The sequence below is a fragment of the Natator depressus genome, chromosome 7 (assembly GCF_965152275.1).
Source record: "Natator depressus isolate rNatDep1 chromosome 7, rNatDep2.hap1, whole genome shotgun sequence".
NCBI classification, from domain to species: Eukaryota; Metazoa; Chordata; order Testudines; family Cheloniidae; genus Natator; species Natator depressus.
The window spans coordinates 9268656-9287972 of NC_134240.1; the positions used below are offsets into that span (position 1 = coordinate 9268656).

Consider the following 19317-nt stretch of genomic DNA (forward strand, 5'->3'; position numbering starts at 1 on the left):
CTCAGTGCACAGTCAACCTGTGGAACTCCTTGCCTGAGGAGGTTGTGAAGGCTAGGACTATAACAGGGTTTAAAAGAGAACTGGACAAATTCATGGAGGTTAAGTCCATTAATGGCTATTAGCCAGGATGGGTAAGGAATGGTGTCCCTAGCCTCTGTTTGTCAGAGGGTGGAGATGGATGGCAGGAGAGAGATCACTAGATCATTACCTGTTAAGTTCATTCCATCTGGGGCACCTGGCATTGACCACTGTCGGCAGACAGGATACTGGGCTGGATGGACATTTAGTCTGATCCAGTATAGCCATTCTTATGTTCTTAAGCCTTTGAAAACTAAACAGTTCTTACAGGCACCATAGTTTTTGCATAGTCATTTTTAGGTGTGAGAGAGAACTGGGATGTATGACTAAATCAATATGACAAGGCTTTTTAATACCTTTATGTTATTTATTACTAGACTGCAGAATGTAAGATGAAATCCTGCCCTCCCTAGCACATATGCAAACCCTTTCAGTGAGCATTACACATGCACTACTGAAGGCAGATTTGACCCTTTGCTTTCACCTGGAGGCTCATTTAAATTGGCTCACTTTGTTTGATGGACTAAGTTTACTGTTAATACGTATGAGCTAGGAACAGTGAAAATTGGTTGGGTTGGTCCATTTGCTTCTCCTTTTGCCACCCAGGAATATAAACCCATTTGGCTTATATGCTTGATATAGTGGAGGCCTGCAAATTGTCAAGTATTGTAGCTGACAATTTCAGTTTTACAAAACCTGCATTGAGCAAGAATTTTAAGCTAATTTTTTTTACCGTTTATGCTACTGCACTGCTGATGATTTTCAGCTTAAATTTAATATCCCAGGAATGATCCTGCTATGAAATTTGTATTTTAAGTGGAAAAAGTTAAGAAAAACTCTGTTTGCATGGTAATTTTTTAAAAGAAGCATATGCTTATTTTATCAGTAATAACTTTGAGATTTAATTTATTGAATTACCCAAGTTTATATAAAATTATCATAACTCCAGATATTCAGTGCTACAGATATGTTAGCTACATGTATTTCACTAATGTAAATCAGTACCTCAGATCTAGCCAGCATTCAGATCTTCACTTATTTTTATGTCCTCTTGTGCTGCTCTCAAAGTTTGAGATTGACTGGTTAAATTAATTTTCCTTCTCTTAGAACACTGTATATTAGCAAGGGTAGTATCTAATTGGGGGAGGGAAAATCCTTGGTGCACATATTTTTGCAGAGAATACTAACTCTGAAACTAAACTGGACTGTTATAAGTTCTTTATTATGCATATGATCAAATCTAATTTTGTAAATTAATTTTGCAGTGTGATTTAGATTTAAACTCGATTACATTACGATTTTCAATATTGTGTTTGTTCTTTTTTCAGATTACTGCTATTTAAGGATCTTATTCAAGGGTTTTATATTCACGTTGAATTCTGCAGTGCAGTTTGTTCAGACTGTTTATATCTGTTCCAGTTGTGCAAGAAGTGGAAAATATCCTTTATTTAGAACAGGTCACATGTGCTTGCTTACATCCAGGAACAGAGTCTCAATGTTTTAAAAAAAATGTATCTTAGAGAAACAAATTTTAAAACAGTTTCTGAAAGGTTTTTCCTTATCTAGAAGATCAACATTAGCATATTTTTAAGTAAAGTAGAACAAAACATGTAGGACGAAATTTTCAAAGGCACTCAGCGTTGGAGTAACTGTGGTCTCATTGATTTCAGTGGGAGCAGAGTTAGGCCAGTGCAGTATATCTTTGAAGATCCCTCCCATAACATTTTTGTGAGTGAATAAAATTATCTGATGTTTATTCTACACTTCAGATTCACTTCACGACAGAGAGAACCCTAGCCGCAGATGATTACAGTACCTGAAAGTGACTTTATTTTTTTGAAAACACAGTGGAAATAAATGTACCCGAATAATAATACTATATCTAGCTTTATATAGTGCTTTTCTTCAGTAGATCTCAAAATGATTTACAAAGGTGAGTGATTGTAATTGGGATGGCTCTTATATGAAAATGTGGGGAAAGCTAAACTATCCAAAATATTTCCTATATAGGGAACTGGTGGTGACTCTTCTATTTAGGTAACATTTTCCATTGTAAAAGATTCTTGTGACCTTCTCTCTGCGAAGTTCTCATACCTTCATTGCTTGCTGCAGCCCTTTGATAATCGGCATGGGGGACACCCTTGGGATACAAAAGTGCCTTTTCTTTGTCCCATGAAATTCAGTTCAGCTTTTACTGTGACGTAACTTTTGAAGATCACCATTTCATTTCTCTCACTTGCATTTCTCAGACAGCCTGCCAAATTAATGACAAAATATTCTCAGACCAGGCTGACACCCCTGCCACCCCTGGCAGCTGCCAGAGGAGCTAGTGGGGAAGAGAAACAGGCGGGGTATATGTATTATGTAAGAAAAAATAGTCTTTAATTAACGTTCACATACTGTTTTTTTCCCACAGATCCTTGCATCATTCATTGTCCAAGATCAATGCACAAGTGGGCAGAATTACGGTTGCGGAGGCCGCTGTAAACTTGACATTTCCTAATTTTTGAGTGCCTGACTAAGCAACCTAAATAACATAGGTTACTAACAACTTGTACAGAATCTAAGTTATCATTTAAAAAAAGCAAACATTCCCCTTTGGGTTGTGAACAAAACCTTCTAACTGTGACTGAATGTAAACTGACGCACTGTGCAGTATGCACACAGACAGCGCTAGTGCTGCTGCTTTGCTTAAAGCTTCCTTGGCAGCATTAGAGGTACACTGACAAAACTCTGGGCTGAAGCCTGTTGGGTGCTGTGAAACTGGCAAGAATCTGGTTGATTTCATGTTGTTGTTGCTTGACTGGAATCCAAATAGATGCTGGGAAGGGGAAGACTAATAGAGACTTTCAGGTATGTTATTTGACATGTAAATGTCACTTCTTATCACACCCTGTAATTAAATCTTTAATAGGAAAAGTTAGAGATTTGTAGAGCATTTTTGTTCAAAATATACTTTCTCTCTGGATGTGAATAATATAGAAAGAAACCTATAGGTTTTGAATAGGACAGTTTGAATATAAATATTTTTGGAAAATGTTACATTTGTCTCTGCATTTCAAAGCAACCCCCCTTTCACATTTAAAAAAACAAACAAAAAATGAGCCAGTCATTTTCAAGTTTTGATTTTGTTTTAATTCCAAAACGCTTACTTTGCATGTTGACTCAGGACAATCTTTAATTACCAGTTTGACATTTTAATGCTAGAAGGAAAATTAGGGAGCTTCAGACAAGTTCTGTCAACACTTTGTCCATAGGTGGTGTTTTTCCTATTTTAGATTCTCAGACGTTTTAACATGCAAAGTAATGGCCTGATTCTATTATCTTTGTTTACTAAAACTCATGCTGACTGAAGTAGTTGTGTCATAATAAGGCTGCATGATTGGGTGCTGTAACAGAGTTAAATTTACATGGAAACCTGTCTCCTTGCATTATATTATTATTATTTATTATTATACTTGACTAAGGACTTTTCTTACTGGTCCATGCAGTAAAACCGGAACAGTTACAGGGTAATGAATTGCATGCATACTGTTACGGCTTCCATTTTATATTTGTAGTATAGGAGCAATGCAAGTAAACCGAAAACATTTTGTTCTGCATTAATATGTATTCATAGCATATTATTGCTTGGTTTGCATATATCCATAGAAGGTTATGGGTTACTGATCTAAGCATCTGGTTTGAAATATGTAGGCTCCCTGGAATCAAAGACAGGGATCCTGGCAGGGCCAGCTCAGCCTGTCATCCTTTTGAGGTAGATAAAATGAGTTTTGTGCAGTTTACTGTGTTAGGTGTCATTCAGACAACTCCCTACAGTCCAACGGCCTGTCTGTTCCGTGATGGCATTAAAGATTCCAAGGTGTCTTTGGAATAGTAGGGCTTTGTCCATGCATCCATGGCCAGAATTTCACCTTTTGACCCACCTCAGTGTTGGGAAGTGATCTCCACTCAGAGATGTCTTCATTCAGTGGGGAAGTGATTTCTTTTACATGCACAGATCCCAACCCTGCAAACGGGTCCACAGCCACAACCTACTGGTGTCTCTGGGACTCCATGAGAGAATCAGATTCTGAGCTTATAAATCACTCGCCTTTGCTGAATACTTTAGGATCTTTCAGGATGAAAGGCACTATATCTTCTAAGGAGCTATATTTATCATCAATATGAGCTTTGTTCCTTTCACCGTAATAGTACTGCTAGGTGTAGGAACTAATAGAACAGGGGTGGCCAACCTGTGGCTCCAGAGCCACATGCGGCTCTTCAGAAGTTAATATGCGGCCCCTTGAATAGGGGCCAACTTTGGGGCTAGAGCTACAGACGCCAACTTTCCAGTGTGACCGGGGGGTGGGGGGCGGTGCTCACTGCTCAACCCCTGGCTCTGCCCCAGCCCCATGCCCCGCTCCACCCCTTTCCCCAAAGCCTCCGCCCCTTCCACTGAGTTTGCCACGCCCTTGGTCCTCCTTCCCTCCCAATCCTCCTGTACACCACAAAACTGATTGCGGCAGGCAGGAGGTGCAGGGATGGAGGATTCGGTGCTGCTGGCGGGTGGGAGACACTGGGGTGGGGTGTGGGGGGGAGCTGACTGGGGAGGGCTGCTGTTGTGTTGTTGTGGCTCTTTGGCAATGCACATTGGTAAATTCTGGCTCCTGCTCAAGTTGGCCACCCCTGTAATAGAACATTCTCATGTGTATCGCTAGATGCCACAGGAGTTCAACTGCCTTTTAATATTATCACTAACTGTCTTTAATAGCTTAAGTGTTACCTCTAGTTCATATTTTATTGAACAAATGACATCTGTACTGTAACTTTTTCTATCATAGTTGCATCTTTCTAACCATCTTTCTGCCAAAGATTCAACCCCGAGTCCAGTAGTTTGTCTTCATTGATAACTGATTCGCAGAAAGAAAAGGAGTACTTGTGGCACCTTAGAGACTAACCAATTTATTTGAGCATAAGCTTTCGTGAGCTACAGCTCACTTCATCGGATGTGATGCATCCGATCCGATGAAGTGAGCTGTAGCTCACGAAAGCTTATGCTCAAATAAATTGGTTAGTCTCTAAGGTGCCACAAGTACTCCTTTTCTTTTTGCGAATACAGACTAACACGGCTGTTACTCTGAAACCATTGGTAACTGATTATACAGAAACCCTCTATAGGTTTTTTTCCCCCCTCCTCTGTAGATTGAGCTGGCAGGATGAGGGACAGAAATGTGTTGCTGCCATACAGAATTATTTCTTCAAGCACGAACCAACAGAAATGTGTGAGGTGATAATTGTTACATTTAATACCATATAAAGGAGAATAGAAGTTTATCATAGGAGTTCACATTAGTATTTTAATACTGCAATTAACAGCCTTTAACAGTAAGATTTTTTTTTTTTTTAAAAACTCCATTCCTGTGAAGATTTTGTTTGTACAGTATAACTAGACAATGGAGGACAAAGAGGAGTTCATGTAAGTGCATTCTGTAATACATTATGCTGGGAAAATAACACTGAGAAAAAACAAACAACTCTTTCAGGGGGAAAAAAAGAGTATCAAAGACAGTATGGTACTATAAGATACAATTTAAAGGGTTGAGCCTGCAAACCGTATTCCACATAAATAATCCTTGCTCACGTGAGCAGTTGCATTCAAGTCAATGAGGCTGCTCCCTGAGTAGGGATTGCAGGATCAGGTCCCGGTTTTGTAAAGCGTATCATAATATCCATGGGCCAGGTTTACAGTATGCTCTGGTGACACAAAGCAGCCACAAATCTGGTTTAACCAGCTATTTAGGTTGTCTTTATGGCTACTTTGCACAGCTCTGATCATGCACATCAGCCAGAGCATGCTGGGGAATTTGGCCCTCTATCCCCAATCACTCCACAGAATTAGGGTTAATAAGTAGCACAGAAGGAGAGAAATGAAGATGTATGGGTCAGGGAGAAGGATTGTGTTGGGCCAAATGTTCAAAGGCACCTGTAGCAACTCTTAACTTGTATGCAAATGTGCATGCACAGGTTTGGTTTTGTTGTTTTTTTGTGTGTGTGCACTCACACAAAAATGATCGTTTATACGCACACAGAAACCCTATTTGTATGTGCAGATTTAGAGAAAGGGGCTTTACATGTGCAAATGCACCATTTTTGTGTGCAGGAAAACCTTGCTGACAAAACACTGTCAGGCTTCTGTTTGGCTTGATGTCATTCAAAGACAGGTCTGTTTTAGGCTTTGATGGCTCCCTAGGTGCCATTCATATCTCTGGGGAGTAGTCAAAAATTCCTGTCTGTTCGGGTGTCAGTCGATCAAAGCTCACCAACGAGACTTGGGATGCTGAGGCAGCTTTTACCTGGTAGCCTATAACAATGCACATTGCTGCACAAATAGTTGAAATCTAGTGAAGTACAATAGGAAGTTTTGGATCTGAGAGGGTAGGTAGAAATGGGAGCCCCTCAAGTGGAGGAATGCAGCTGAAAAAAGAAATAGGACCCACTGGAGTGTTCTGGATTAAGGAGGCAGCGGAGTAGGAAACGAATTATTATTTACTGTTTGACAGTATTATAGTAGCACCTAAAGGGTTCACCCAAGACCTGGAACCCTGTTGTGCTCGCTGTTGTAAACTCACATAGGAATGGTAACTGTTGTGATTCCCTGTTGGGGGAGGGCGGGGAAGCACACAGTGGGAGTTGGGGTGGAACCAAAGTAAACAGGGAGCTGTTTCAGGGCAGGAAGACTGCAGTCGGAGCTGGGGTCATTCAGGTTCATGGGGTCAGCAGGATAGGAAAAAGGGGTATAGGAATTGCTGGTGTTTCCAGCTAGGGAGGGAAAGCAATAGTGCTAGTGAGGAGATTGGGGTGTTTTAAATGGGAAGGCAATGGCTGAAGCAGCAGAGCCTGGCTAAACCTGTCTCGTGTATCTTTTATGTATTTTATTGTCTTGACTTTGAAGATTTTTTGCTTTTAAGTGAGGGAGGAGCATTTTTACAAGGAATATTTCCAAAGCAAATCGCCTTGAAGTGTAGTTTAATGCAATATACAGTAAAAAATCAGAACAGAAAATAATACCACCCCCACTCTTTTGTTGTTTGAAAAGTTCAGCCTGCCCTAATCACACAGAGATATAACCTGTGAGAGCTTTTGAATGTGAAGCAGGATGATGCTGAGATGTGGAATTCCAGCAAGAGGAAGCTGGATTGTACAGAAGAGCTAAAAAGCTGCCTTTTTGGGCTGCTCATTTACAGCTTTCAACTCACAGGAGATCAGTGGGAACACAGTAGCCCAGTAGTGTGATTCCCTGGAGATGTCAGTTATTTTATTTGGATTTCTGCTCACTCTAGAGGGCATACTTGCATTCTTTATTCATTCATACTAGGGGATTTGCCTTTCCCAAAACCTCAGCCATACTAGGGGCACGTCCCAGGTGTCAGTTAATCTGGCTAAGACAACATTGGCATTGTTAGGAACAGTTGCTGGGTGTTTTTTGCTTGTAAAGTGGAGGCTGCTGTTTGATGTCTTTTTCAGAGCTGCAATAAAAATCAAGGTATTCATCCACTAAGCTACTGCTTCTATTTGTTAAACTTGTGCACGGTGGCTTTGGAATTCAGGCTAACCGGTGTGTTGTGTAACTGTTCATTTTATTCCCTCATCTTCCCACCTGTCCATTTTATTCACCTGCCCAGCACCTAGACTGTAAGCAAGGAGAGTTGTCTTTGTTGTTTATCTGTATAGCTCACAGCAGAAGGAGGCCCTGATCCTAGGGGCTACCAGAATGCACGTAAATAATACCAAGAAACATTATTGTAATGGTCACAGAGACTTCTTATGCACAAGAAGAGTCTTAAGAATGAAGCAGTGCTTCCATTTCTGAATTAACTGGTGAGTCAAAAGGATATTACTTCACAATAAGATCCCTTTGCAGTACAGTTTTTCCCCAGGTCAGATTGGCTGGGACCTTGGGGTTTTTTCATCTTTCTCTGTAGCACGGAATGCTGGTCACTTGCCAGAATTATCTGGGTATATCGCACTTAATCAGTTCCTTGCTATTGCCTTGGGCATTGATGCACCTTGTCCCTCCTGTTCTCTGCCTGTGGCACATAATAGTTTAATCTCCAGTGAGCTATAATATTTTGGTTGTTGGGTTTAGTGAGCTGGGTTGTTGGTTGTGGGGTGGGTTGGTAGTGGTCAGACTAAATGATCTGGTGGTCCCTTCTGATCTTAAACTAGTATGACTGTCTGTTACAAAAAAGACAATTGTCCAAAATGTTGAGGATGTTATCTAGGAGATGCTGCGAATTCTGGGTTCACTCTTGAAATAAGAATTCAGATATTTGAGAGTCGAGTTTGCCCAAGTATATGAGAGCCAAGATGCCTGAATTGCGACAGAGGGGAAGGTAAGTTGCTTTAGAGGAGGTGTGGTTTTGACACACTCAGTATTGGGCAATCAAAGGGTCTTTCCAGCATGGTGCTCATAAATTCAGGAAGCCATCAAGAGAGGCAAGAAGATCTAGAAGCTGGTGAAGGGGTGTGAATCTCCTCTTTGAGAGGACTTCATTTTAAGTGACATGGAATGCCGGAGAGTTTGATAGAATAAAAGAGGCTGAGAATGCCCACATGTGAGTGGATTATTTCTGTTGAGTTGCAGCCATTATGTTACAAAGATGAGATTGAAGCACGAGAGGCTCTTGAAATAAGATTTCTGTAATTTACACAAATTCATGCTTGACGTGTGGGTGTAAAGAGCATTGGTTGCTATAGAGCATCACTTTGAAATTTTTATACTGATTTGTTTGATTCTGATTGTTGAAGTTACAATTTCAATTCAATTGTGCCAGTGATAAGCTGGTGTCTGGATACTGGGATGGAGCCTAGATAGTATGGCAGTGAATGCATTAACATTGTACATAGAGCCTGATCTGTAGCTCATTGCAGTCGATGAAAGGGCTCCCTTTGACTTTAGTGGGCTTTGAGTCATTGCTGTAGAGAGGCAGTTTATTTTACATTAGAAGCTGTATTGTCAGAGCCATTCGTTCTGAATCACTGTAAAGATACATAGTATACACTGTTGGTACAGAGCAATGACCTTCCATTTTTCATGTATATCAAACAATATGAAGGTGCATGAAACAAATCTACCTGTTGCAAAGATGCTGGGTGTGCTGAAGTAAGCCTGGTAACGATGTTACTTTAGGTAGGCTTTTGTATTAATAAGCTATAACAATCCAAAGTTTGAATTCTGTTCATAACAAATGCAAGTCACTCAACTGCAAAGGGCCAACATAATATTGGCCCTATGCACCACTTAAGTCCCATTTTAAAAACAAGATGGTCATTCGTGCATAGGTCTGCATTTGAAAGCATAGGAAGGCTGCTCCTTGTCACCCCTTATGTACCTACACAAGAGACAGGCACAGTGAAACAAGGAGACCTACCTCCCTGTATATGACTGTAGCCATTCATGTTCCCCACTTTCCGGTAGAGTTCCCTATCATTCTAAGGAGGCAGCAGTTACCGCTTGCTAAAGGAGACCTGTCTTGTGGATGATCCTTTTAATTATCACAGTGTTGACTATTTACCTTCCACTTATGAGAGTTGTTCCAGAGCAGCTGTGATCTGTCAGTCCCCTTGACAGAGTCTTTTTCTGAGATGTTTCAGTCTGGCTTTGCTGCAGGCCACGTCAATTCTGCAGTGGCAAGCATGGGTGATGTGACCTCTGTCGCACTGAGTCTGGCATGGTGTAAGTTCTAATTTAGTTAAACCTCCAGTGACTTGGGTTTGATAATGTTGATCAAATGATCTTTAGCTTCACTTGAACCTTCCAGGTGCAGTGTTAACTGAATCTATCAGTAGACCAACAGAGAAACAGATCCAACCATCTTGTGATTCTAAATTTGTTGTGGTCGGTTCAATATATTTAACTGAATCAGTCATAGTTAATTATGGGGGATCCTCAGAGACTGGTTTTGTGCCCCATTCACTTCAGCACCCTGAGCTTCAGACTCTCACACGCTTCCTTTTGGAAACTGTTTTGGTAGATATGGGCCAAAAACAAGGCTGTTTACAAATCCAGGTTTGTATTTTGTCCCTCCTTCCATTTTGTGCCTTTTCACTTAACAAGATACTTTGTTTTGTTGTTCCTGGGTGTGGCATTGCAGACTAGTCTCAATGAAGGGAGGTGTAAGAAGATAGCTCTTGCATTGTGCCCTAACTCTGGAAGGCTGTGACCCAAGAGACTTCCATTGAAAATGCCTGTGATGTGTCTTCTCCCCCCTCCTGGAAGAGTTGCACCCTTGCATGCCTGTTTCATTGCCATTGTCATGGTGAGGTGTAGAGAGAGTCATTCTTCTAGATCCTATGTTTGATTCCTGCTGTCAGTACCACATAAATATATGGTCTTCGATGAGATAATCTACGTGACACAGCCTTGGCTCTGTCATTCTGGCTAGCTGAAATGCAAAGTTAAATTTGAAGCTGAAGTGAACAAAATTGCCTCCATGACTTCCTAAAATCTCCTCTCTATTTACAGACTATTTTGATAATCACTTTCTCTTCTAAAAAGAACAAGGAGTACTTGTGGCACCTTAGAGACAAACAAATTTATTTGAGCATAAGCTTCCGTGGGCTAAAGCCTACTTCATCAGATGCATGCAGTGGAAAATACAGTAGGAAGATGCGCGCGCGCGCGCGCGCGCACACACACACACACACACAACATGAAAAAATAGGGGTTGCCATACCAACTCTAACGAGTAATCAATTAAGGTGGGCTATTATCAGCAGAAGGAAAAAAAACTTTTGTAGTGATAATCAGGATGGCCCATTTCAAACAGTTGACAAGAAGGTGTAAGTAACAGTAGGGAGAAAATTAGCATGGGGAAATAGTTTTTAGTTTGTGTAATGACTCATCCACTTCCAGTTCTTTATTCAACCCTAATTTAATGGTGTGCAGTTTGCAAATTAATTCCAGTTCTGCAGTTTCTCGTTGGAGTCTGTTTTTGAAGGGCTTTTTATTGAATAATTGCGACTTACAGGTCTGTAATCGAGGGTCCAGGGAGGTTGAAGTGTTCTCCGACTGGCTTTTGAATGTTATAATTCTTGACGTCTGATTTGTGTCCATTTATCTTTTACATAGAAACTGTCCGGTTTGGCCAATGTACATGGCAGAGGGGTATTGCTGGCACATGATGGCATATATCACATTGGTAGATGTGCAGGTGAACGAGCCTCTGATAGTGTGGCTGATGTGATTAGGTCGTATGGTGGTGTCCCTTGAACAGATATGTAGACAGAGTTGGCAACAGGCTTTGTTGCAAGGATAGGTTGCTGGGTTAGTGTTTTTGTTGTGTGGTGTGTGGTTGCTGGTGAGTATTTGTTTCAGGTTGGGGGGTTGTCTGTAGGCAAGGACTGGCCTGCCTCCCAAGATTTGTGAGAGAGTGTTGGGTCATCCTTCAGGATAGGTTGTAGATCCTTGATGATGCGTTGGAGAGGTTTCAGTTGGGGGCTGAAGGTGATGGCGAGTGGCGTTCTGTTACTTTCTTTGTTGGGCCTGTCTTGTAGTAGGTAACTTCTGGGTACTCTTCTGGCTCTGTCAGTCTGTTTCTTCACTTCAGCAGGTGGGTATTGTAGTTGTAAGAACGCTTGCTAGAGATCTTTTCGATGTTTGTCTCTGTCTGAGGGGTTGGAGCAAATGCAGCTCTGTCTTAGAGCTTGGCTGTAAACAATAGATCGTGTGGTGTGGTCTGGATGAAAGCTGGAGGCATGTAGGTAAGTAGGTTTCCGGTATAGAGGGGTGTATGTGACCATCGCTTATTAGCACTGTAGTGTCCAGGAAGTGGATCTCTTGTGTGGACTGGTCCAGGCTGAGGTTGATGGTGGGATGGAAATTGTTGAAAGCATGGTGGAATTCCTCAAGAGCTGCTTTTCCATGGGTCCAGATGAAGATGTCATCAATGTAGCGCCAGTAGAGTAGGGGCGTTGGGGGCGGGGGGGGAAGAGCTGAGGAAGCGTTGTTCTAAGTCAGCCATAAAAGTGTTGGCATAGTGTGGGGCCATGTGGGCACCCATAGCAGTGCCGCTGTCTTGAAGGTATACATTGCCCCCAAATGTGAAATAGTTGTGGCTTTATGGGATGGGAGGGAGGAGAGAGATGTGCAGGTTTAGACTGAAGGGACGAATACTATTGTTCTTTCCCTTTTGCTTTCTTGTAGCTTTTGCCCGACTGCTGTAAAATGTTTTAACGCGGTTTAAGTAAAATGGTGAAATATACACTGTATCCGTGAGGATGTTTTGTTATAGCTCTTGTCTTGCTGGCCTTTCTAATCAGATTTTCGGGTATCTCTCAATGTGAATTGAGTGCTCTGCTGAGGTACTTGCATTCACGTCATTATCTGACCAGTACTCCCCCGCCCGCCTCTTCATGAAGGCTCACACTTCCTTGGCTTTCTGTTGAGAAATAAGCTGTTTATAAAACAGCTCAGTTTATACAATTGCACTGGCTTTCTTTGTTCTCCTTTCCTCAATGGCTTTATTTTCTCAGTGTGTACCCTTTTTAGCTCTTTTGAAATCCCAGTTCTGAAGCCAGGGGTGAAAGTAAAATTGAAAACTTACTGGTATGGGGCAATTTTCAGCCCCCTCCCCCCAAAGGGGTGGGGCAGAAGGGGCTGGGGGCGGGGTGGGTCAGTGTCATCCAGCCAGGCCTTCAATGCTGCCTGGCCCTCGCCACCTGGGGGTCCAGTGGCGATTTAAAGGGCCCAGGGCTCCGGTCGGAGGCCTGGGCCCTTTTAAATCGCCAGCCCTGGGGCACCTGCTCCTTTTGCGCACCCCCCCATGTGGGCAGGCTGGTAGGGGGCAAAAGGGGAAGCGACGATAAAGCTCTGCCACGGCAGCACTTTAAGCAGGGTCCTTTGCCGCCTCATTGCTTCAATGTCAGGGGGCGCAAAGGCGGCAGGGGGCCGGTACCGGTGGCCACTTTTTACTGGTACACTGTACCGGCCCGTACTGCCTTACTTTCACCCCTTACTTGATCAAGAAGAGTTTTGTCTTTACATGGGAGCTTTGCTTGAGTAAGGGTTACCAAACCCAGAGCCTGATGCTGTAAGTACTGGGGTTTACAAACTCATCTGAAGTCCATCGAATATTTATTTCCCTTGCTGCATGGCTTTGCTTAATGCAGTAAGAAATGCTTGGACTTCTGGGACTTGGAAATGGAAAATTAATTGGTAGTTATTCTCTCTATATAATGCTTTTAGGAACTGTGTGCACTTCAGTGTTCGGTTGGACTCATAACGGCAGAGCAGCCTGGGTGGTAGAAGGAACATGCTAAGAAATGCAAGATTGTATTGACTGTATTGCAATTCTGTTGGGGGCAAAAAAATATAACATGTTCAGCATTTACATTTGTGTATTGTTTTCTCCTTTATTTTGCATGTTTAGAAAATGCCATGCTCTGCAAACTGCTGACTCTGTGCTTTCCGTGGAATGAAAACCATCTGGACAACTTGACTGAATTTTATCTAAGTTCGTAGTAACAGGCTCTGTTTTGTTTTCTGGTTATGTCAAGACCAGAATTTCAACTTAAATTTATGGAGGTGACTACAAATTAAACATTGCCCATTCTCTGGAGGTTTTAATAGCAACTTGAATGTTCTAGAGGTGTGTTTATTGTTTTTAAATAGACATTCAAATAACAATATTGATTTTTTTCCCCTTAAGCATTTGTCTTTTGGATAGCACTTATAATTTGCTATTCTAGTACAATTCGTCTGAATTGCCCCAGTTCAACAAAGTATTTAAGCACCTGCTTAAGTCTCATTGAAACGAATGGGATTTAAACACCTGCTTAAAATTTAGTAAGCACTTAAAGCCTTTGCTGGGTCAGACCCCACGGGCACAGGCGCTGACTCCGTGAGCGCTCCCCGTGAGTGGGGGCAGGGCTGGGGCGCGGGGGGGAGGAGTTTGAGCACCCACCGGCGCCAGGAGAAGTTGTTGCCTAAGCCCATGGGTGGATCAGATGTCAGTTCATCAAAAGACTTAAACATGTGCTTAACTTTAAGCACGTGAGTAGTACATTGCCTTAGCGAGACTAGTCACAGGTTTAAAGTTACATTTGTGCTTAAGTATTTTGCTGGATCGTGGCCTTAGGGCCAGATTCTACAATGTGTTGAGCACTCTTTCCCTGATCCAGCAAAGCACTTAAGCATATACGTAACTCTTAACTTTGAGCACATGAGGAAGACCTCTCATGCACTTAAGCACGTGCTTCAGTGCTTTGCTAGTCTGGGACGGGTGTGTTTAGCACTTGGCAGGATAGCGCCCTCATTGAGGAACGCTTTTGAAGTTGATATTTCCAACTTTAGAACATTCCATTTTCAGTGATGAATTCTAATTAAAAACAATATTGTTTTTGAAAGACCATGAGATTTAAAAAAAAAAGTAAGAAATCCTTCCAAAACCCATAAGGTATAATCTGTTTCCTAACACAGGATACAAATATAGCAGAACTTTGGTACGTAGAATCATAGAATATCAGGGTTGGAAGGGACCTCAGGAGGTCATCTAGTCCAACCCCCTGCTCAAAGCAGGACCAATCCCCAATCAAATCATCCCAGCCAAGGCTTTGTACAGTCTGTTTTAAGGCAGCAAGTGTGCTATAAACCTACTGTTAAAAAGCACCCTTTGAGCTTCAGTAGCCTTGAATGAGGAAAGTATCTTTTGCTTTGATTAGGGGGGAGGGGAGGGGAGAAAGTGGTTGAGAAAGCGCCTTCTCGATATTGGAAAGTTTCATATGTTCTGGAGAAGTGTAATTAAATTTGTGCACGCTTAAATTGGTAAATAATGATTGTCTGACATGTTAATGAGTGTATAAAATGGACAATGAATTCATTCTCTGTAGTCTTACGCTGAGAGGAGAGGTTATTCATCACACCAAACTTCTAACTGGAAAAAAAATGTTCTTTTCTAAGTCAAAAGCTACATTATTGGTAGAACATTGGGCTTGATGTTATAACTGCACAAAGGTCAGGAAAATTCAAAATCAGGTTTCCCTAAAGCAGTTGTAACTCTGTCCCACTTTGAATATGTATTGCTGTAAAGTCTTCCATTATATGAGATGATAACACAGAATGATTCAGGACATACTGTTTGGCTAAAGAAATACAACAGAACAGAAAGGTGTTGCTCGGTTTTCATTATTGCTCTTCCAACAAGACTGCATAAATAAGTTGAGCTTTGTACTGTTTCTTGTCAAACCTGCCTGTCGTCGGTCTGAAAAACTGGATTTTAGCAAGATATTACTTGGGCTGTTATAGGGCAGGGTTCGGTTCTTGATTTACAGGTTAGGTTAGGCAGGAAATTTTGGTCAAAGTCTCTGTCATCTTTTCTCTCTGCATGCAGAAATTCCCTTGCTTTTTGACGTTTACATATGGCTTCAAATCTCTCTGCTCCAGATGATCGTTCAGGAGCCAAACTTGCCAAACTGATTAGTTGGTTGCTATAGTGTCTCACATTGTGATATAAAGTGTCACACAGTATATACTATATGACACATTGTGGAGGACATGCCTCGTGCGGAAAAGCTGTTTTTTTAATAAGCAGTGCTTCAAAATGCTTTTTTCAACCTCTTTGCCAAACCTCCTTTTTCGTGATGTTATCTTACTGCTTCGTATGTATAATAACTCAACGTTGTTGATTAAAATATTCCAGTTCTTTGATGCACCAGTGCTAACTTGTCTGTTATACATCCGTACAGGAAAGAAGAAATTTACTTTTAGAATGGCAAACGTGGACTTTGGCCATTTGTGTGCTATATATAATGCTAGTCCCAGACCAGTGATATTCAAACCTCAGCAGTTCAGGAGCCAAATTAACGATTAATATTACTCAAAAGATCCACAGTAGTGTCAGTTCATTGTTTCATTTACTATATATAAATTTCATTTTCTCTTTCTGTGTGTGTGTGTGTGTAAATATATAATATAATATGACCAGATATTATTTTATCTCCTGCAATTGGTTATTAACATATTAACCTGATTTGGTTAATAACTTAGATTGGTTAATAATTAAATCACGCAGTATTTTAATACCATGTACTGCAAAGAGCTACAGGAGATACATTAAAGAGCTACTTGTGGCTCGTGAGTCTCAGTCAGAGTATCATTGTTCTAGACCGGGGTGGGCAAACTGCGTCCCGCGGGCCAGATCTGGCCTCTCAGGGCTTTGGATCCGGCCTGTGGGACTGCCCCCGTGGTGCCACAGGCCCGTGGCGCTCCGGAAAGCGGCCGGCACCACCCCCCTGCCCGGCCCTAGCGGGGGGGGCGGCACAGAGGGCTCTGAGCGTTGCCCTTGCCTCCAGGCACTGCCCCCAGCAGCTCCCATTGGCTGGAAATGGGGAACCGCGGCCAGTGGAAGCTTCGGGGGAGGTACCTGGAGGTGCAGCAAGGGCAGTGCTCGGAGCCCTGTGGCCCCCTCCCCACAGGGGCCACACACGGATGTGGTGCCGGCTGCTTCCCGGAGCGGCACTGTGTGGGGCCAGAGCAGGCACAGGTAAGTGGCACTGGGCCAGAGTCCGAACCCCTTCTGCCCCCCAACTCCCTGTTTGCACCTTGCACCACTCCTGCATCCCAACTCCCTGCCCTGAGCTCCCTCCTGCAGTCCACACCCCTCCTGCACCCCAGCCCCCTTCTCTGAGCCCCCTCCTATACCCCGCGCTCCCTCCTGCACCCCAACCCCCTGCCCCAGCCCTGCGTACAATTTCCCCACCCACATGTGGCCCTTGGCCCAAAAAGTTTGCCCACCCCTGTTCTAGACTCAGTATTGCACTGTACTGTCCCCAGGACTTGCCTCTTTGTAACTTGGGCAACAATTTCAAAGTCAAATGGGACAGTGTTTGTCAAAGTTCCTTCAAGTTCAGCAAAATCCATTACCTTAGTGCTATAGTAGGACTGATCTTACACGTTCTTTTCCAGGTGTAGCCTTACACAGGACTTCACCGTAACTTTCTTCAGACTGAGGGTAAATTTCTAGTTTTCAGCTGCCTCAATGGGTTTTGAATTAGAGACTGTCCAGCCTGTGTTCAATAAAGAAGTTTGCTCCGTTTCTTCTGAGGAGGCTTTCAATCTTTCCAGGTGAAATAACTTGCCAGATCTTAGAAATTCAATACAGATTTCTGGTGGCTTCCTCAGTTATCACTGCAAAGAAAAGTCCAAAGAGACTCCATGCCAGAGCACAATCTTGTTTGATTCCATTTGATCTTAGAAATGGATACTGTATGTAAATGGTGCCTGCAGAGTTTCTGCCTGGCATTCCATCATGCTCATCAATGAGTTGCATAAACTACTCTATATCCTCAAGCTCAGACATGGTTTTTGGTAGTCTTGGTCAGTTGACAGTGTCAGAATGTCTGGTATGGAAAACAAACATCATATACAGATCCAAGGTTTTGTTCCCTACAGTTTGCCAATAACTGTTGAGAAACAAGCAGAACGCCAACAGTGTTTGCTTTCTTCTCTAAAGCAGGACTGTTTTGGACAGGTCTTGACTAGCTGTTGTCATCAAGAAGCTCCCAGCAAGAATTGAGGACAGGGAGATTCTACAGTCTCTCTTCACTTCATGTTTTTAGATGGTATCAGTGTTTGCATCCTTGAGCTCCTGCTGGAATGTTTTCTCCTTCTGTATGGTTCTAAGCAGTAGCATAGCTGTGGATGGTAAGCATGAAGCCACAATATCTGTAGGTCTTGCTGCCTATTCACAGGGGTTGTAAGGTGCTTATATACTGCTATATAAATGCTCAATATTAATAACACAGTGCACTTATTGATGGTCACAGGGCTTCTGTTGCATCCTTCCTGCACATGATTAGATTTAATGAGGAACTTTTTTCCTCTGAGGCGTACTCCCAGTCTTTCTCCCTTTAGCCCATGGCCTAGCAATATGTATAAAGGAGATGGTGGATGAATGTTAAAACAAACTGCAAGGCCCTCAATGGGTACCACCCAGGAGCACATCACTATAAATGAAGGCTTTGGGACTCAGGAATTCATGGGACTGTCTGGACTCAAATGTTCTCCTCTATCTAAAGGAAATCATGAATCTATGCCATAACTGGAGCTTGGCTGGCAGGTCTGAGGGAACATCCATCCATGTAATGTAGAGTCTCTAATTTGCATGCATCTCTAGGGTCCAGTGCTCCTCTGAGATTCCCTACACGTTACCCTAATCCTGTGAGAGAGCTTGCTCACTTCGCGAATTGTGACCGGGTACTATCGGCACCCCCCTGACCACTGACATTGCTGCAGTCTCAAGAAGGTTGCAGGCCAAACTGGAGGCAGTCAACTTTTTTGTTGGGAGATTAGGAGCACCTGGGTGGTAATCACTGGGCTAAAGATGTAATTGGGAGGATATAAGGAGGAGGAGCAGGAAGCCAGGGGATTTCAGAAGGAGAGCCCCGAGGGTGAGTTTGGGCTGGGGAGTGAATGCTGCAGGGAAGCCTACCCTTGCTGTAAGCCTGCATTATGCAGTTACTTTCCAAGAAAAGAATAAATACACGCTTTGGTGAAAGATGATAACCCGGTGTGTGTGAGGCCACACGAGCTGTGACAGTAACTTTAAAGCTGTCATTGGCACTTTAACTCTATAGTGCTTGACTTGTGGAATTAAGATCTTAACCTTTGAATTGCTGTAGGCTCTTAATGGAGGTTTTTTCTCTCACTTAAAAAATCTGATGTAGTAATTAATCTCTCTCTTTTATTCTGGAGTTCATAAAGTGGTAGTTTGGAGCAGCAAATCTAATGCCATGAGAATTAAAACATGGAAGATGTTCAGTAATGGGAGAGATTGAAATAGGATAGTGCAGGAATTAGAGTAAGTGTAATGAACATTGCACAGTGCTAGATACTTTTCAGTGAATGAAAAGCATTTAAAAGGGAATGTTTTATTTCTATATGTGCCTGGATAAGGAACGTTCTGAATTAGAATGGGAATTAGTAATGCAGATGAGATTGTCACTTTGGAAATTGGCTTGTCATTGCATCTCTGGTTAGCACAAATGTGTTTATGGCACTCGGAGGTTTAGATGTGTGCGGGGAGAGGGTGTTGTTCATAGTGTCCCAAAGATGAGGGAATCTGTCTGATTATATACAATGAATTGAGACCCTTGGATTTAATTTAGGGCCACATGTGACTCCAGCCCAAGCCACTGAGCTGAGTGCTGGGGAGATGTACTGAAGTGTTGGGTGGGGAAGAAGAATGTTCCTTGTGGGCT

General features: G+C 42.5%; 1 protein-coding gene across 7 annotated transcripts in view; it reads left to right on the forward strand.

Moving 5' to 3' along the window:
• The window catches only part of MITF (melanocyte inducing transcription factor), a 242273-nt gene that overhangs the window by 81152 nt on the left and 141804 nt on the right, over nt 1-19317 (forward strand). Inside the window, exon 1 of one of the 7 annotated variants that reach the window (XM_074957472.1) lies at nt 2833-2931. The exons of the other annotated variants lie outside the window; for them this stretch is intronic. Coding sequence (XP_074813573.1) covers nt 2897-2931 — 35 coding nt within the window. The 5' untranslated portion in view covers nt 2833-2896. Of the gene's footprint in view, nt 1-2832; nt 2932-19317 lie in introns of those variants that run through there. 7 annotated transcript variants of the gene reach the window in all.